The sequence below is a fragment of the Microtus ochrogaster genome, unplaced genomic scaffold, assembly GCF_000317375.1.
Source record: "Microtus ochrogaster isolate Prairie Vole_2 unplaced genomic scaffold, MicOch1.0 UNK19, whole genome shotgun sequence".
Classification (NCBI taxonomy): domain Eukaryota; kingdom Metazoa; phylum Chordata; class Mammalia; order Rodentia; family Cricetidae; genus Microtus; species Microtus ochrogaster.
Window position 1 is genome coordinate 5,002,010 of NW_004949117.1, and position 19,613 is coordinate 5,021,622.

The window sequence follows — 19,613 nt, forward strand, 5'->3', positions numbered from 1 at the left end:
ACACCTCCACAGCAAGGACACACCCCCATCAAGGACACACCTCCACAGCAAGGACACACCCCCAGCAAGGACACACCTCCACAGCAAGGACACACTTCCAAGTGCACACCTGTAATCCTTCCCCAACACTGCCACCAACTGAATTTCAAAAGAAGCTTGCCTAGCTAAGACATCAATAAGCAAGAATTAGCTTCTTATTTGTTTTATTAGCAATAAACTACTATGAGATCTTGAGGAAGATTGTTTTGTCTTTTGTTTGCTTGTCTGTTTCTTTGCTTCAGCGTTAGATACACAGAGTGTTCTTACCACTACCTATTAAACTGAGGAAAATAATTCAAGTTTTGAAAATGTATTTATCTAATCTAGGAACAGAAATTGTGTTGCTAATCATAATAAATTATACTGAAACATTATAGCTGATTAACTCATAGATGTGATCTATATTCAGATGTCTGTTGGCTTTCTCTATCAAATGCACTTGTTGAGTTTATCACTTTCTTACAAATGTCAGCCCAATAAGCACACAGATTAAAGAAGGTGAATGTTTTGCAAGTTTGCTGATGGCAAAATAAGAGCACTACTAGAAATCTCGTGTTGTCTTTGTCCTTCAGATATGAGATTAAGGCTCCCCTAAGTTACACAGTGGTTTTTCAGATGTGCCTGGCCCTGAGAAACTCCATTTTACAGTGGCATTTGACTCTATCTGGGGCATGGAGGGTGATGGACAAATGAAGAAACCATTTGTCTGGCACCGCCTATAAGGCATAGACCGAAAAATAATTTGTGCCTAAAAGCAGAAAGGGTGCCACCTACGCATTTATCAAGGAAGCTGAAATTGTAGAGACTCGTGGGTATACTTAACTTACCAGGACAAACTAGGCTGGGAACACACCTGCCTGAGGCAGATGCAGCTCCCTCGGCTGCCCCATGATGAGAACTCTGTGGAGACCACTGTGACCAATGGGCAGGGAACTGCCTGCTCCAGGGGCTTCAGCTGCTTCATCCTGGCTGCTGATGAGTTCCACTTGAACCGCCATGGTCTACTCTCCCATGTGTCTACCTAGACTCGCTGCCAGTCTGCCCATTAGTTGGGCATCTTGGCAGGATTCTGCCCTTCTCTAAGCCCTTCCCCATCTGTGACACAGCAGACCTCCACTCTCATCAACCCGCCCCTTCCTAACTCATTTTGCATTTCTATGAATTGCCTCCTTTTCAGGCCACTTTGAAAGTTCTGGAACTCTACCGGTGCCTCTGAGGCCATTCTGACCACTACATATTTACACATGTCCATATGGATATTTTTACTGTGCGGTATAAGACATTATCTGAGAGCTAATATCAGCAATCAGTATTGGAATAAAAGAACTGTGCTCGCCTACGCAGGGTTATCAAGGAAAGCAGGACTACTTAGTAAATTGCTGTTAATGAAACCACTATGTGTACTTTGTAAATCCATGGTTATTCTGACATTGTTTAAAGACCCATACGTGTTTGTACTTCTGACATGACACTCTCATGATAAAATATACAAAACTTCTGCAAAGAACAGAAATATTTACAAAACCATGTGGAAAAATATACTTATATTCAATTACTTAAATTCCATTTTTTCAAAAAGAAAAGCTACTATGTATATCATGCATATTTTCTTCATTATGGAAAAGCTAATCCTTCATAGCTATGGATATAAATATGTCCAAAAGCATGAAGAACAGAGATTGAAGTCTGAAAATATACCATCACACTCATTTCCATCTAAAGCTAGGCCGGAGTTGGTACTCAGCAGACTGGGGATATGATGAAGCAGATGGTGGCGGTCATGGCGGCTTAGACTGTACCCAATCAGAGGTTTCTGTACTGTTCCTTAGGATGACCAGAAAAGAAATGCTTAGATAATCTAGCCACTTCTGTTTTTCATGAGGTCAGAGTGTGAGCTAAGAAAGGAAGCCAGACTGAATTCTTAGATGTACACCTTTGTGTTTAGTTATAAAGAATAGCACTTTTTCCATTGCTCATGAAATTGAGAATTTTGTTTTTGAGGTACAGTTTCTTTAATTTGTTTAAAATAATTTCATTATCTTTATTTGCAAAGAAAATTTTCCAAGTGAAATAAGTTATGTAAGCATTGTATCAGAGAACAAACCTCACACCATCTTTGTGTTAAATCTATTTAACACACTGAAGAAAATGTTGTCAGATTGGAGTTTCTAATAAGCTATTTCCCAGCTGAGTGTTGCAGTGAAGAGGAGCTGGGTCTGCTGGAGAGTCACAAGTCCAGTATCCTTCTTCCTGCGATAGGGAAGCCCTAGTGCCAGGGGAGAACGCACTGCACGGAGTTAGAAAGGAAACAGGAGGAGATGGGGAGGCAGAGCACAGGGGAGACAGCAGGGTTGGTGGCCCTTGTCCCCTACCTTCAGCACCACATTTCCTTCGGAAAGGAGGGTTTGGCTGAGAGGTGCTGATATAAAAAGCTGTCTCAGTGTGTCGCCTGTGGGCAGCCCCTGGGGTCATCTGTGGTGTTACTGTCTTCCTGGACCGTTCTGTATGACCTCACTTCGGTACTGCATGTCATTCACTGGCAATTTCCCCATCAAGTGTTTCCCCACTGCGGCTCACACTGTGTTGTGAGCTCGTACCACACTCTGATGTCTCTAAGCAATTATAAAGCTGCCAATAAAAAGAAATGAATTTTGCATATACCAGAACAATACAAAAAAAACCCAAAATGCCACTCTTAGGACCAAAACCACCCAAAATACACCATTACATTAGTTTCTAACTTGAATGCTAAAGAAGAGCATGCTAGACTCCACTTTCCCAATATTTTGCCCCAGAATATCTATCTGGATAAAACTGTGATCTGTCGCCTCTTCCTCTCATAGCAGACATATGAGCAAATGAATAGCAAATGCAGGTTCTTGGGTGGAACTGAAATCCAAGTCTGGGCAAACTAGCTCGTGTCCTCTGTGATGGACGCCTACTTCATTTCCTTCATGGAGCACTCGTACCAAACAAAGAGGACCTGAGTGAGCACTCATCAAATTGGCTGTCAAGTAGTAAACTTAAACAAATATTCACCGAATAATTAGAACTTTACAAGGTGGTGGATAACGATTTCAATAAAAAAGCACTTATCTTGGACTAAAAAGTTACAAGGAAGTGTCCACTTGGAACCGCATCAGAGAGGATGGATTCTGTGTTAGTGTTCATTCTATGATGTCTGCAAGCAAGACAGCATTCGAGCCCTTGGAGATAAAATAACCAACTGTCCTTTTCCAGACTTGGAAAATGAGCTGCACAGCCCCTCCCCGCCACTGCCCATGGGTACGCCATTTGTCTGCAGTCTCCCTCCCTTCCCACAGATAACTGCAGGGTCTCTTTGGAAGTTCACAGTGGTTACTGAAGCAGGACTCAAGACTAAAAGACTCAGCCGCTCCACGCACCTACCATTGTCTGAGGATTCAAAGAGCTCAAAACTGCATTTCTGTTTATGCCAAGATACTCAAAACCTTTAACCCACTGACTCTAAGAACGTGAAGATTTCTCACCTCAGAAACTGGCTCTTCACAGTCTATTTATTTACAGTTACTAGGCAACTATTGGCTATTCCCACAAACAATTCCTCCTGGCTATTACACCTTCAAATTATAAGCATTTAAATTAAGTAAAGCCTATATTAAAAGTCTTACCCCAAGGAAGTTTTATTTTGAAAGGAATTTCCCCTAGCACATTGCTGGTGACATGGGGTCACCAAGAGGGCCAACTCTGGAGCAGGTCTGGCTCCCACAAAGCTTGTGAGGTGTAAAATGGGGTGACGATATAGAAACCTCAGATTGTGAAAATTAAACAATCAGCTCTTGCTCCTATTAATTATATATTTCGATATAGTAAACACTTGTCTTAGTTTTATGTTAGAAAAGTTGGAACCCTGTGTTCTCTACTAAAAAGCACGTAAATTATGAAAGTTAACTTTTATTTCTCCATGTGTTGCTGCCGAGAAAGTATATAAGCTAGAAATAGTGACTTCACTGCATCATGGTGCCTTTGAATCTCTCCTCTTTCCTATCTCTCTTTACCATCAGCACCTATGGTAGCCAGAAAGACCCGCCAAAGGTGCCTATGGATGACCTCATAGACTGAAAACATGCTACATTTGTTGGCAAATGCTCCGTTTAAGATGTTATAAAGTTATGGATAGTAAAGTACACAGATCAGAATCTAGTGTCACAAAAAAACACTCAATTTGTTATAGGAAAATAAAATAACATGAGAACTCACTGGTAAATTAATAATTTATAACCTGCATGTACAGAAAGGAATAATGAAGACATCTGTATTTGCAGACATAATGGATGTTTCCCTAATAATAACTTTTAAGAGTTTTATTCTTTATATAAGCAGTAACAATAAGATAGTATAGGATGAGATAATAATGAACAAATATGTGAAATACAAGACCCCACCCCTAGTTTAGAAGAAAGTAGTTTTCTTTGGATAGTGTGGCCACTGGTGGGTTACTCATGCTCCAGGGGATGGCACCACACCCACAAACACATGGACGGCACTAACTGAACTCAACTGGGTATTAGAAAAAAAAGCCAACTTAAAGGGGACCTGTTCTATACACACACACACAGATACACACACAGACACACAGAGCTATATATAACAACTGTTCTGTAGTTGTACATAGAGATGGTCAGAATTCTGTTGTTACTAGGTCAAAACTACTAAGTTGGTAGTTAGTAATAATTACCAATTTTAAAAATGATTAAAATGTAATGATATAGAGCTTCTGAATAATTAATAAAGACAATGACAAAGAGGTCTATTTTCAGCTACACAGATCTCTTATTTTCTGTTCCATGCTTCTAATACCTAGGGAAAGGGCCACATAATAGCAAGGGAATTTAAAAATTTTAGATTCACCAACATCACAATGTTTGTGAAGATAAAAAAAATCTATAATTAGTTATATGTGGAAACCAATATTGTTAAAGAATCTCTGTATGGGCTCACAAGATCCATAATTTTGTGGTAGAAATGCTGTGTAGAAAGTATCAATGGGATACTTTTGCAAAAACTGTACAGAAAGACATTGGCCATGGAGGAGCAGTGACCGTTCTCTTCTCAATTCTATGCTTCTAGCTCCTGTGACAGTCTTCTTTGTCATTTCTTCATAACCATTCCCCTTTTGCCTCCCCTAGGCAACCTCCTTCCTGGACCCAACTCTAAAACCCAATCTTCCAGCGAGCACTGGCTCAGTTTACTGTCTTTGATCCACTATATTTTTCTTGGACAAATTCAGCCCTAAGTGTGTCTAAACTTCGTAACTGTCATGTTTATGTCAAGACTTGGACATGTTGGGTTGAACATATTTTGGATCTCTCTACTTGGGCATTTCCACAGATACAGTCAAGGTATTCTGAACCCCTCATTCCTCTGGATCCTTCCCCACACACTCCTCCTCTACACACAATAGGTGTTAAGGGCACGGCAGTCTACCTATGGATGCAAACAAGGAACCCTAGGGCGGCGCTGGGCCACCTCCTCCTTTCCTCGTCTACCCAGGGGTCAGTGCATGAGACCAGCTGTACTCTTCAAAACTTCCCACTTTATCCCAACACCCTTCATCTCAAAAGGAGTTTCATGCGGACTTATCTATCAGCCAAATCTCCGGACAGTCAGGCCAGTACTTTCTGTTCAAATTACACATTTTAATCATTCTACCACATATCCACTGTTAGACTTTGTTCCCTGTGGTTTCTGCCGGAACCTAGCTCGTGGTCACTGTAATCAAGGAGGCAATACTGCCGATCAGGGGCCATCTTCTCCAGGACTCACTCCTGGAGCTCTAGATGGGTGGTAACGTCCTCTGCAGACCCAGTGCGTCTTCCGTGTGTCTCTACTTCTACCACTGGCAGGCTGTGGAAGCCACAGGTGGAATGTTTGTCTCGGATTATGTGTTAAGCATCCTGAGATAAGTGAGCTTTGCTTGCCTTTGTGCTGGAAACACCTGATACACAGTAAGTGTTCAATGTTTGCCAAAAATTTCACCAAGTGTAACTAATTATGTAGGTTAATGCTAGATACTATCAGAGTTTTAGTCTTATTCATCATTTTAAAATAAAAAGTAAATGTATTTTTTACTGATACATAAGAATAAGAAGTTCATATGCTAATTGAATGTGATGTTTCAAAAAGTGTATGCACTGTATACTGTTTCTTCTGAGTCAAATGCCCATAGCATATTCTCTTCATTCCTTAGTGGTTTTTCTTAAGGCTCTTTGGAACGCACAAAACATGTTGCCATGCTTTCCCTGAGGTGTAACAACAACTGGACTGCCTGTGTATCTTAAGGCAGCGCAGCAGCCAAGGCTCTGCCTTTCTGTATCCCCTTCCCTGCACTATCTGTTGTGAGTTTCTAATTCTTCTTAAAACATGGACAGTTTTAGAGCAATTTCAGATTTACAGATGTTTGCAAGTTTTAAATGTTTGCAATAAAAGTTTTACTTGCTAGAAAGTACAAAAACACCTCTCAGTCAAAACCCCAACATTTGTTATGGCAACACATTTAGTCATGTATAAGTATTAGCTGTTTTTTAAATCATTTAAAGGTAACCTATGAATCTGCAAATTAAAATTACATTTCTATATAAAAATGAGAAATAGCACTTTAAAACACCAAACAAAGATTATAATAACAAAACCTACATCAATATAGTAAGCAGTAACCAGAATTTAAAAAATATTATCAAATAACTATTTCAATGTGATGCTATTACACAAGGCCCAATTTTTATAATCAAAGTATGGCTTGCAAAACCAAGATTAGCCGGGTCCAAGAATTAATACAACCTTAAATTATTTTGTGTTGTAGATATACACTCCAATTTCTGAAAAACAAAACAAAAACCCTAGCATCCAAACAGAAATTAAATTTAATCCAGTTGCCTATAATTAATTTTACTATAAAAGAACAACCTATTACATGCCTTTGTTTAAATAGAAGATATGCTATTATTTCAAGATACCAGGGTTTAATTAGCAACATCCATTTGAAAAAAGGGGTATGTTTTGACTCAGAAATTTCTTAATTGCTAACAGTGGCTTTTCTGAGTAGGAGTGCTGTATATAATTTATTTTTGCAGATGTAATTAGAAAGCCTTGAATGTCTTCACTGTCAGCAGAAAAATCCTTCCGTCCCAGCAGCTGAAGAACTGGTGCTTGAAGTTTTAACAAGGAAATGAAGCCTTGGCGAGGAAATTGATAGGACTGTTAATGGCGCTTACAAACAGGAAAAGAAAGTTAGGCTGTCTGCAACAAACACACAAAACGAGGCCTCATCTCCATTCCAAACTGCTGGCAATGGAACAAGCTCCACGGTGAGGGACCTAAGGGAGAGCAAACGTCCCGCCGCTGATCAAAGCGGTCTCGCAAAGGGCCAGCACCTGGCAGCAGCCGCCAAGCTTCGCCCCTGAAGGAGCAAAGACACGCACTTTCAAATCCGCCACCATACACTTTGAAACAGGCTGTTTGATCGCTGCAAAAAAGCATTGTGGTTACCTTTCAAAAAGATGAACTAGCTTAAGACTCCCCTTTTGCTCTGGGCGATGTCATCACCCACAATTACTGTGAAAAATGACACGAAAAGAATGTGTGTTGTAAGGACAACTCAAACACGAAGTCAAGAGTAACATAAAAATTCCTACCGGTTTGGCTGAGTTGAGACGCACTGCGGCTTTTCCGGGAGAGACCAACAATAGCTACCATTTTGGCCCCAATGCTAGAGCGTCGCTTCTTGCCACTGGTCCCCAAGGTGCCCACCGCGGTGTCCGACTGGCTGCCGTCATTCTTCTCCAGTGAGCACATGTCTCCACTGACGCTGCTGCTCTTGGTCATGCTCTTCCCTGACACGCCCATCTGTCTGCTTTGCATTTTGGATGTAAAGACACTGTCAGCCGGGGCATCATTACCAACGAAGACCAGAGTGGAAAAGGAAAAGACAGAAGAGGCGTTTTAGATGAAACATCCGGAACACAACGATCTAACTGTATCATCTCTGGAATGGATTTCTAGGATTTACAGGTTTTCCAGTAGCATAGTCTATGCACTATCCAGACAACTCTAACACATATGGCAACAATGCATCAAGTCAGACTCAGTTTGGTTTCCACTCTTGAGGCGCTGGGTCCGGTCTCGGAGGAAAACAAACACGGAAACTCAGGGGCTTTCAGAGCGGGCTGTGGCAAAGGCCACGTGCGCTTTGAGTGTAAATAGCTTATTTAATAGTGGTCAGATATTCTAAGAGGCTAGATATTTTCATTAGTTTTATGTTTTAAAAAAGCTGTTTCACTTTACTTAATTTTGTAATTATTGGTGTAATCCAAATTTTCAAAAATAAAGACTTCCCTCATAGTTTTAGACAAAGTCAGAAAGCAATTAACAAATCACTGGAACATGGAAGCGGACTATGGACTCATTGCAAAACCAGTGCTTCAAGGGGAGTAAACTGAGGACAAGATTCGGGATTTTCCCAGATACTGAGGAATTGTAGGAGGTGGGGTGGGGATGAGCATCAGCAAACAGGTTCCCCAGCTGCCCCCCATAAATCCGGGACCATGTAGAGGAAGCAGCCCGTTTTCCAGGGACTGGGAAATTTATTGAGATGTCATCGTTTTGAGCGCGTGCTGGAGAGTCACAGTCTGCGCTTGGCTTTGGTCCTGAGAGTGGGGACCGTGCAGCACACGAGGAAGAAATGAACGGAATGAAAAGTCAAGAAAAAAACATCTGCACATTTTCTCCACAAATGCAAACGAAAAAGGCCACTGTGAAAATGTAAAACTACATTGAACTATTTTATTCTTCATATTAAATTTAATGAGAAACAAGGCAGAGAGGAAAGTCAGGGTTTGCATTTTTATAACACCACACACTAACAGTTTTCACATTTGTGGGATTGTTATACTTTAGTAAAAAGAAGAGAATCGAGTCAACATGGAAGGCAGTAATCCCGCTGAGTCCCAGTTCTGCCACCTCTCTGACACATTTTGATCAACAATTAGGGCTACTCTGAGCCCTAGGATTATTAACTACAGAACAGGAATATTCATTTTAAATAATTTGTAAGGGAAGAAGCTGATCAATGGAAATTACAACATTAGGGAATATGGAGAGGTTAAAGCCCTTCAAGATGTACTAGATGTATTCAGCATCATTGATGAGAATGAGATCTATAACAGGACTGAAGAACGCCAAGGGATTACAGTGTCTAAATGGTTTGATTACAGTCAACCGTTGAGAGAGTATACAGGGCTGACCCAGGCAGGACACCAGGGTTTGAGCTTTGGCGGCAACCATGTAACCTTGGAGGAACCTTTTCAATTTTCTGCAACTTAGTGTCTTTATTTAAAGAGTGAGAGAGCACAAGGAAGGCTCTGGGCTGAGTGTTAGTCTCAGGGCAAGAGCAACAAGGATTCTGTTTTCCTCCTCACAGCTGTCACCACACTGCCATCATTCAGGAACGTTCGGGATACAGAGCACTGTGACGCAGAGGAGCGGAAGAGCTGCATCTATGAAACACCTTTCTTTCCAGAAGCTCTTATGCCATGGATTTGAGGTTTTACACACACACACACACACACACACACACACACACACACACACACACACACACACACACAGGTTTAGCATATGAGGTCCTCCCCCACGCCCCGACCCGGAGACAGGGTTGCTCTTTGTAACAGCCCTGGTCGTTCTAGAACTCACTTTGTAAGCCAGGCTGTCCTTGAACTCACAGAGATCCACCTACTTCTGCCTCCTGAGTGCTGGGATTAAAGGCCTGTGCCACCATGCCCAGCAACATCTGAGTTTTGGAGCATGCTCCTATTAGAAAAGAATAACCTCAGAAGGCCAGAGTTCTGTTGAGAGAAAGGCTCTAAATAAAAACTTATTTTTTAATAGCCATATAAACAGCACTATGCATAGTTCCATAGGCCCGTGCAGTGGGCATGCACACCTTACTCTACTGCACAAGAAGGCAAGTCACACACACAATACTTCCCATTGCTTCTCACGGTCTCTCATCTCGGTTTCCACGGCGGGATGGTACAAAGGCCACAACCAAAATCAAGAAAAAATGGTAATGAACCTGTGGAAGCAGTCTGTAGATGAACAGATTAATACTGTGAGGTCACCGTGGTTACAGAGACACACTTCCACTTTAGCGTGACCGTGAGCATCTGCAGGGCTATGTTTCTGAGCAGCTGCAGCCACCGATGTACCTGGAGGAGGAGGCTGGAGAAGCTCCCTGTCCTTCCCTCACTAGATATCAACGAAAACTAAAGCCATCAAACAGACGCTTTGCTTGGGAACACTGACTCTGAGCTCCCGGTGGTAATAAATGGTCACACAGGTGGCCTTCTAGAACAGTCACTGTGTGATAAATTTCAACGCTGGTGGGCGCCAGTGTCGCTCACTTCTGTTTGTTTCCTACTATTGTTCGGTTGTGTGGTGTTTTTAGCTTTGTTTCTTTGCTTTTGAGCAAAGTCTTGCTCTGTAGCCCTGGGTTGACCTGGCGCTCAGTATTTACACCAAGCTGGCCTTGAACCTGTGGGCACTCCTCCTGCCTCTGCCTCCCAAGTGCTGGGACCACAGGTGTGCATGCTCTGCGCCTGGCCAACTGATAGGTTTCTGAAGGGAAACTTGGCAGTACAGATTTAGGTGTAATTATATTCATTACAAAATCAATAACAATGTAAAAACAACCTAATGGAAACAAAGAAAAACAAAGGAATGAATCTCTTAATGTCTAGTTTAAAATCGATCATTAGTAGGGAAGACTGCGCTTTGAAACTGTGTATGGAAATAATACTAACACGAGATATTCTTGGTGGGGGATGGGAAGCAGATATTTGCGGCTTCCTTTTGCTGGCACACATATTAAATAGGGATTTGCCCGACTAAGAGGCACAGGCAAATTAAAATTCTAGAAGGCAGTACCAATAAGGAGTCATCTAGAATAGGTTGTCTGAGGCATGTCTGTGGGGGATCGTCTTGACAGCATAGTTTATGTGGAAAGACACTGCTGGAGCTGGTGGTGCCGGTGTCTGTTTATGGGTCCTGGGAGGCTGAGCGCGACACACAAGCATTCATGGTCTCTGCCCTTGATGCCGATGTGGCTCCTCCCCTCTGAATACTTTACTGCCCTGGTGGGTAAGATGGAGCTGCGAGCTAAGAGGAAGCCCTTCTCCACTCAGCTGGCGTTGCCTGGCTGTCTTATGACGGCAACAGGAAATGAAAACTGGACAGCTAGACCAGGCTATCTGGGAAGCCTGGATTCATGAGTTGATCCAATTAGGTACATAATAGGGAACAAAGGAAATATAAAGATAAACAAAACTATTTGTTTTTTCAGAAATGATTATTTTAGTAAAAAATATAAATATATGGATAAAAATATAAATATATGGCAAATATTTTAGGAAATACCTATGTATATAGATAGAATTGTACTAAAAAAAAAGCTTTAGCTTTTCCCAGCAGTGTTTGCTTAAAATATCCATTTTTTTCCTACTCTGATTTCCCAGAACAAACATAAAAAGAATCAGCAATGACAACAATAGGATAAATTAGAATAGGCAGAGGAAAAGAGCAAGCAGGGACCAACAGCACACGTTTCCCACATAAGCAAGAGCATCAATCTTCGTTCTCCCATGAATGAAGACAACAGCTCTAGAGCTGTCCTGCTGGGTTATTAGGTTGCAATCTGACTGATTGCAGTGGTCTGGTTCTAGATAGGGTTCCCCTATTTCTAAATATTGCTTTGTTTGTGTTTTTCTAAGGGTTGGCTTTAGAAAATATAGACTTTACATATTTTGCAGTTTTAAAGTTAGACATATAAAACTGTCAATTAACAAAGTTATAGCTGTTAAGATGAATCATGAAATAAAATTCAAAGCCAAATCTAGTGTTATTCAAGGAAAGTAATATCTTCTTCTCCCAAAGCACTTTAAATACTGCCCAGACGTACACCGCATATAAAGATATGAGTATGCTGGATAAAATATAGCAATTGATAAGCTTGAAAGATTACAGCTAAGGGGCTTAGCCTTAAAACGATGATTTGTAAGAACATGGGCATCGGAAATAAAGCATTGTAAATAAGATGTTTTCACAGTAAATGAGGACTTTGTCATGTGGAAATCTGGGAAGTGAGGAGGGACTTACAAAAGACTTGGCGAATGGTGCATCTCTGGCTTTGATGGATAGAGATACAGAAGGTCTAGCCCACAGTACAGCGGGTGTGGAAAGCACAGCCGGGAAGATACTCGGTGGGAAACAATGGAGGTGGGATTAGCTAAGCTCCCATGCCTGGTCACCTTGTCTTCCTTCCCACTGTTTCGTTCTTGGGTATCAAGTGTAAAGAGACAATTTGTAGATGTCTGTGTGGTTGATTCATAGGTGAGGGTGTATGTTCCCGTGTATCCATGTAACCAGTCCAGGGTCAACATCAGTCAGTGATGGATGTCTTCTTCTATTGCTCTCTCTCTTGTCTTTTGAGGCAGGGTCTCTCACCGAACATGGATGGAGCTCACCAGTCAGCTAGACTGGCTGGCTGGGCCGGCTTCTGGGAGCCTCCTGTCTCTGACTACCAGCTTTGAGATTACTGGTGTGCGCTGCTGTGCCCAGCTTGTACACGGGTGCTGAGCAGCTAAACTCAGGGCTTGTGCATGCACAGCAAACATCCTCAGCCCTGTAATTCACTCTTAATTGCAGTCTTGGCAGCTGTTGAGCAGACATTAGACTCATACCTAGAATTCTACCTTAGAACCTACATGGATCTTGCAGCTGCTTAAAATTCCCTTATTTAAAAACCTCAGCGTCTTACACACCATTCTTCTCCTAATGGGTGCAATTTAAAGTTGTTTAATTTACTATTTACTAAGCTTCACTTCACTTTGCTCAAATGACCATCTGAGCCAGAACAATAGTAATCATTTACTGAACAGTGATTAAGGAATATTAATTATCACCAATATGACATCGTTTACTGGGTGCATCAGAATGCTGGCAGATCACCTCTCGGCCTTTAGCTAAGACCAAGTAAAGAACGCTGGCAGAACTTAAGCAGAAACCCATACTCTAACGTCAAGACACCTTGCTGAAGTCAAGCACTGGAGAAAATCTCTTTGAAGCACTGGAAAAAAACCTGAATTTCTCAGAGTAATTCCTTGATTTCAGTTATGACAGAAGTTTAAAGTTTAAGATTTTAATATTTATCAGATGCCCTGGATGTGAATACATTCTATTAAACTGATACAATGTATTCGAATGGAATTTTCAGTGTGATGAGAGGCTAAGTATGTGTGTATACCACAAAGTTAATGGCCAGAGGTGGAGAAGAATATTTAGCTAAGAAACAAAGTATTTTTGGCCAAAAATATCTGCCTTGATTATAGTCATTAGCAAGGACTCTTTAAGGGCTCAAGTCTTGGGTCTCGTGGCAAGAAGCCATCAACATTCCAGGGTCTCAGAAGGTTCACTATTTACTTGAGATCAACTAAGGGACACACGTGAAGTCCAGAATTTCTGAGATTCCTTTCTCAAGAGCTAGCTAGGACGTAAAATTTCAATACACTAAAAATCTTTAGAAAAACATTTTCTCTGGAGAAAACTATTTCTCCACTCTCAGCATCCTTGTTACACAGGTCTTTGTGTGGGTTTGGGGCTGTGAACACCCCAGTTGGTTATCCAGCATCAAGTAATCACTTCTGAAAGTGAACATGAGTAGCACTATACAGACTGAAAGGTGACATTTATGAACACACACACACACACACACGTAATAATAATGAAGAAGAGGTTATAAACGTGAGAGAGACCAAGGAGGTATAGGGGAAGGACTGGAGGGAGAAAAGGCAAGGTAGAAATGATATCACTATACTATAATCTCAAAAATCAAAGAAAACAACTAGAAGAATGAACTGATTTGAAATTTTAACATGTCAAGAAACCATGATAAGGCCAAGCATTGAAGAAAATCTCTCCGAAGTATATGTAAAAACACTTTCTCGTATCAATTATTTGATTTTAATTATGACAGAACCTTAAAATTTAAGATTTAATATTATTGGACTGATTATCCCTTTAAAATATATTTACTTCATGGCTATTTTGAGGCTGGTTTTGTCCTCAGAATGGTTTCACGAAACTTTCCTTTATGCTTCTATGGAGTAAGATAATAAACAGATGATATAGCAGATAATGGTGTGTGATATGGGAAATACAGATGAGAGACACTGATGATCTAGAAATCCTGGGTGATTTTATGGTGATTTAGGGAGAGCTCTCTGAAGAGAAATGAGCTGAATCCTGAATGATGGAGCCACACCAGGTACAGTAAGGACGATCCAGGCAGGAAGGACATCGACCGAGTCGTGCACCGTGAGGCGGGCCCAGGGCTGCTGGGAGATGCTCTATAAAGCTACGCGGCTGAAAGCACAGGGTAAGACTGCATGCACTAGACCCAAACCACAGCTCGAAATGCGTATTCTTATGAATGAGCAACCCAGGGGTTACCCCAGAGCTGAGACCTGAGACCACGAGAACACAGATTCTATAGGTTGCTGTGCCAGAAGATTTGGGGTCTAGGCCAGTATTTTATCTCTGGAGGCACTCACTGTCAAAGGCTTCTGGAGAGTTTGTGAAGGTCAAATCATTAACGCAATTAGGAGTAATCCTTAGTTAGTTGGACACTTACAATTACTTAGAACTAAGTCTGTTTCTATCTTTTCCGAATTTATACACATTTTCTTGAATTATTAGAAACATATATCCTCACTTTACCGTGACTGTAGAGAGTTACTTATGGAAATGATAATGAACTTGTGAGCTCTGGGTTCTGCTCCTACTTTCTTCCTCTATCCTTGCTGTTTTTTGACCTGTGGTCTTATTACACTGCCCAGCTGGCCCTGAGCTGTGAGATGAGAGGGCTCCCTAGTCTCAAACTCCCGGCTCCTGGCAGCCGGCAGCTTTCCTATCTGTTTTGCCAAACTCAGATTGTCAGTGTCTTCTGTTATATGGGTTGTGCTTTGCCAGACTCTATCTGTATTATTTCATTAAATGCACAAATAGATAGATAAATAAGGAAGACAAAAGCCGGGCTGGGACGGTGGCTCAGCTGGTTAAGTGCTGGAGGCCCCGAGAACACATGTAAGGCTGGACATGCAGTGTGTGTCTGTCATGCTAGCACCGCGGTGGGCACTGTGCATAGGCGGGTGGATCTCTGAGATCGCTGGCCAACCAGCCTAGCCGGACTGAGTAGGAAGTAAGAGGGAGAGCAGTAGAGAGAAGCTCTGGATTTTGATCTCTGCCCCCCCCCCCAGTACAACTACATGCATGTGCACACTATGTACATGTAGTTCACAGGAGCATGTACATATATAACATCCCCCCACACTCCCACAACACTACATTTAAAATGTTCATTTTAAAGCAGAAGTGTCACTGTTTTCATTCACTGTTAGCTTAAAAACCAAGTTATATAAGAGTCAGAATTTTAAAATGTTTTCATTATAACATGTATCTTGAAAGCCCTGCACATTTTCCGATGTCAGCCAAAGTTTTATTATCCTCAGAGACACGACCTAATTTACCTCCTTCTCCCTTGAATTACTGGCCCCCCAACATTCCTTGACTCAGCTACTTTCAGCTATAGCAAACATCTCAGTGCCAATTAACGGGTCCCTCTGGCTGATGTCGCCCTTGCGGCTACTTGACGGCAGGTCCCAAGGGAGTGAGTGGGGGCTGAACTGGGGTCTGCTCTCCTCTCCACATTCTTGACGAGGGGGTGGAAACGGAAGGGGACAGAGAGTGTTTGGTTTACCCCATACCAAGAGAACGTCCTCTAGTAAGCCTATGGGAAGCAAATGTTTATTTTTAATATTCTATGGAGAAGAACGTCTTTCTCTAGTGTGTACTTGGCCTGCTGGCCGTTGTAGTTCTGCGGTGAAAACAAGAAACAGTCACTATGTTGAAAAAGTTGAAGCACTTTAAGCAAATGGAAAAGAAAATTAAAACCTGTTATAGAAAGTTTCAGTTCAATTAAGAGTTCAAGCAAAAGTCTAGAAACTAAGACAATGTGCTTACTTTCAATGATTTTAATTTTGGAGCAGAGGAAAACATAAAAGATAAGTTTCTAAGAGTCTCTATCTCTGTTTTACAGTGAAATAACTCCAGCACAAAAAGACATGTTTAAAAGATGTGCTCATTTCTTTCATGTGTATGACTGTTTTGGTTACATGTATGGCTGATGCCTGAGGAAGCCAGAAGAGGGGGCCGAATGCCCTAGAATTGGCGTTAGTACCATGTGGGCTCAGCACTGAACCCAGGTCCTCTGCAGGAGCAGCGAATGCTTGGGACCGCTGAGCCATCTCGAAACCACCTTTCTGAGTATCATGCAATGCTGATGTTTTCTCTCCACCTCCTTTAAGACATACATTACCAGTCAACTGAAAAGTCTGCTCCAGTTTAAGTCAATTCTTTACCAGCATTTAGTTCTGGAGAAAACACAGATCATTTACTTTTCAAAATGCTCTTTTATTTTTGTACTAGAACTGATCCTTATTATTCCTTGAGACTCAGGCCAATTAAGCTGACTAAAGCCATTTATTTCTCTATATAAATGTCATGGGCAGAGACAGGTTTCTCTCCATCTTATGTTTCTTTGAGCTTCTTTTTCTGGCTTTACCACAAGTATATATAGCATTTAAAATAACATAAACCTCTGACAAAGTATTAAAAGATATATATCATATATGTTTTTTGTTCCAAGACAGAGTTTCTCTGTGACTTTGGAGCCTGTCCTGGAACTAGCTCCTGTAGACCAGGCTGGTCTCGAATTCACAGAGATCCGCCTGTCTCTGCCTCCCGAGTGCTGGGATTAAAGACGGGTGATTTTTCCTATAACTTTAGGTACAAACTTACATTTCCACTATTCTTATTATAAAAGACCACTAATGGTTAAAATTTTGTAAAAAGAAAGTGTGTATTTTTTTGAAATAGGAATGCTAAATAAAAATCACATTTAAAATTTTCCCAATTATTTGTTTTATTTATATGAATATTTTGCCCGAATGTATGCATGTGTGTCTGCTGCCTGCAGAGGTCAGAAGGCATCAGGTCCCATGCAAGTGGAGTTATGGATGGCTGTAGTTGCCACAAGGGTGCTGGGAACCCAACTCAGGTCTTTTGCAGGATCAGCAAGTATCCTTACCTACTGAGACACCTCTTCATGTCCATAAGAAAATAAATCAGCATTGTCCTCTAAAAGTGATGCTGGGGAGATAGCATCACTTTTTGGACCATGCTAGTAGCTGTAGCTTGAATCACTTCATACATAAAATTTCCACTACTGTTTATTTATTGACCACTAGAGAAAATATTATTCATTTAAAAACATGCCAATAAATAACTGGTTTAGGATATTTGTTTAACAAATATTTGTGCATCTAGATAATGTGTCAGTCATAATTTCCTGGTATAAGTTTGTTTCCTCTGCCAATCAACCACCATGATAAAAGAAGACCGACAGCATGTTGGATGTCCAACACTGTCCCCTCTTTTTATATCCTTTTCATTTACATGTGTGGAGGACAAAAGACAACTTGTCTTCTGCTATCAGGGATGGGACCCGGGTCCCCATTCCTGGCAGCAGATGCAATTTACCTGTGGAGCCAACCTGCCAGCTCTTGCCCTTCTTTCCAGATCCCAAGTCAATCCACCCTGCAAAGACTGTGCATTGCTGTTCCAGAGTGAGCTCTCACTTGTCAGAATGCTAGTCTCTCAGGGTTACGAAATCAACAGGACTGGAACTGATCTATGGGAGTTAGGTGAGCCACTTTTTAGTCTAGTTCACAGTGTCGAAAGTTTTCTAATCTAATTATAAGGTGGAATGATGGAAAGAAGGATATGACAAGAGAATGCAGGAAGGAAAATGGGACATTGCTAGACTTTTCTGAAGCTAAACATATTTCCTCTACTAAGAATTTCTAACAAAAATGTGAAGTATTAGGTATTTTTACCTGTGACCCCATTAAGCAAATAGACAAATGAACAAATAAAATAAACTCATGAAGAATGTCAAAGAGCAAACCTCCACCCTAAGCATGTCCTTATATCCTGGAGTAAACTACGCACGAAGCAAGAACTCTATTGCTCAAGAGTTCAGGTTTCAAAATCATGCCTGCCCCCATTTTTATTTTATAGACGGTTCTCCCTCAAACACTGCATTACTTTAGTTTCTCAAATGCTCCGTTTACATGGAAGGAATAACAATTTAAGTGGGGGTGAAACTGCTTTAGCTAAATGTTACTTAATATGGTGATTTGAAAGAAAACGGCCCCCAAAGGGAGTGGCATTAGTAGGAGGTGTGGCCTTGCTGGAGTAGGTGTGGTCTTATTGGAGGAAGTGTGTCACTGTGGGGTGGGCTCTGAGTTTTCTTTTTCTAAAGCTTTCCTTGGTGCAATAGTCAGTTGATGTGCTATTGCCTGCAATATGTAGGCCACTCGGCTATTTCTCCAGCATCATGCCTGCCTGCACACCGCCATGCTACCCGCCATGCTACCCGCCACGATGCACTGGACCTCTGAACTGTGAAGGAGCCATCACAATTAGATGTTTCCTTTGTAAGAGTTGCCATAGTCATGGTGTCTCCTCACAGCAATAGGAACCCTGACTAAGACATTTAAGATTAGGCAGAAATGTCACCTGACATAAGGTAGGCAATGGTTAATCCTCAAATGGAGGTCATCACTGCGACCCAGACATACATGGCAGGAGGTCCAGCAAAGGTCACCTGGGAGTCACACATCTCGTAAGGAATTCAATCATCTAGTAGAAGCTAACTGACTTATTTATGACACACACTTTGGCCTGGCTGTTAGTCACGTATAACTGAGTTATCAAAGGTGTCAGTGAGATTCAGGTTGCCACACTGTGTGAAAAGGGCACTGATAACAGAAACTTACACAGAAGTTTGCTGTCAGCTCCCTGTCTCCTTTTTCCCCAGCTCACTTAACTAGCAAGCTCCACTTTCCAATGTCCCTGAAATCTCTTTCCTCTGCCTTTTCTCCATTCCTCAGTTCCCTCGTGCTCATTTAAACAGAGCCATCTCTGGTGGCTCACCCAGTCACTTCAATCACTCTTTTGTAACTGCCCTCCGCTCATTAAAATCGCTCTTCTTATAGCCTCCTGATGGAGGAAGGTCATTGGTTGGTTAAATAAAGAAGCTGCTTGCCCTGATAGGTTAGAATGCTGGGCGGAAGAGGAAGTGAGGTCAGACTCAACAGCTCTCCTCTCGGAGGCAGACGCCTCAGACAGACACGAGATGCTCCACTCTTGCCGCAGAGGCGAGAGCTCTGCTCTCTGAGGCACACACGATAAAGCTCCGACCCAGGATGGACGTAGGCTAGAATCTTCCTGGTAAGCGCACCTTGGGGTGCGACACACATGATTGGAAATGGGTTATTCCAGGTGTGAGAGTTAGCTGAGAAAAGGCTAGATAGAAATGGCCAAGCAGTGATTAAATGAATACAGTGTCCGTGTAATTATTT

The 19,613-nt window shown here is 41.7% G+C and overlaps 1 protein-coding gene across 39 annotated transcripts in view; it reads right to left on the reverse strand.

The window, feature by feature from the left end:
* Window positions 1-19,613, reverse strand: part of Rims2 (regulating synaptic membrane exocytosis 2) — a 392,861-nt gene that overhangs the window by 56,201 nt on the left and 317,047 nt on the right. For 25 of the 39 annotated variants that reach the window (XM_026789435.1, XM_026789445.1, XM_026789437.1 and 22 more), the window contains one exon: window positions 7,713-7,954. The exons of the other annotated variants lie outside the window; for them this stretch is intronic. In XM_026789435.1, coding sequence (XP_026645236.1) covers window positions 7,713-7,954 — 242 coding nt within the window. The remainder of the gene's footprint in view (window positions 1-7,712; window positions 7,955-19,613) is intronic. 39 annotated transcript variants of the gene reach the window in all.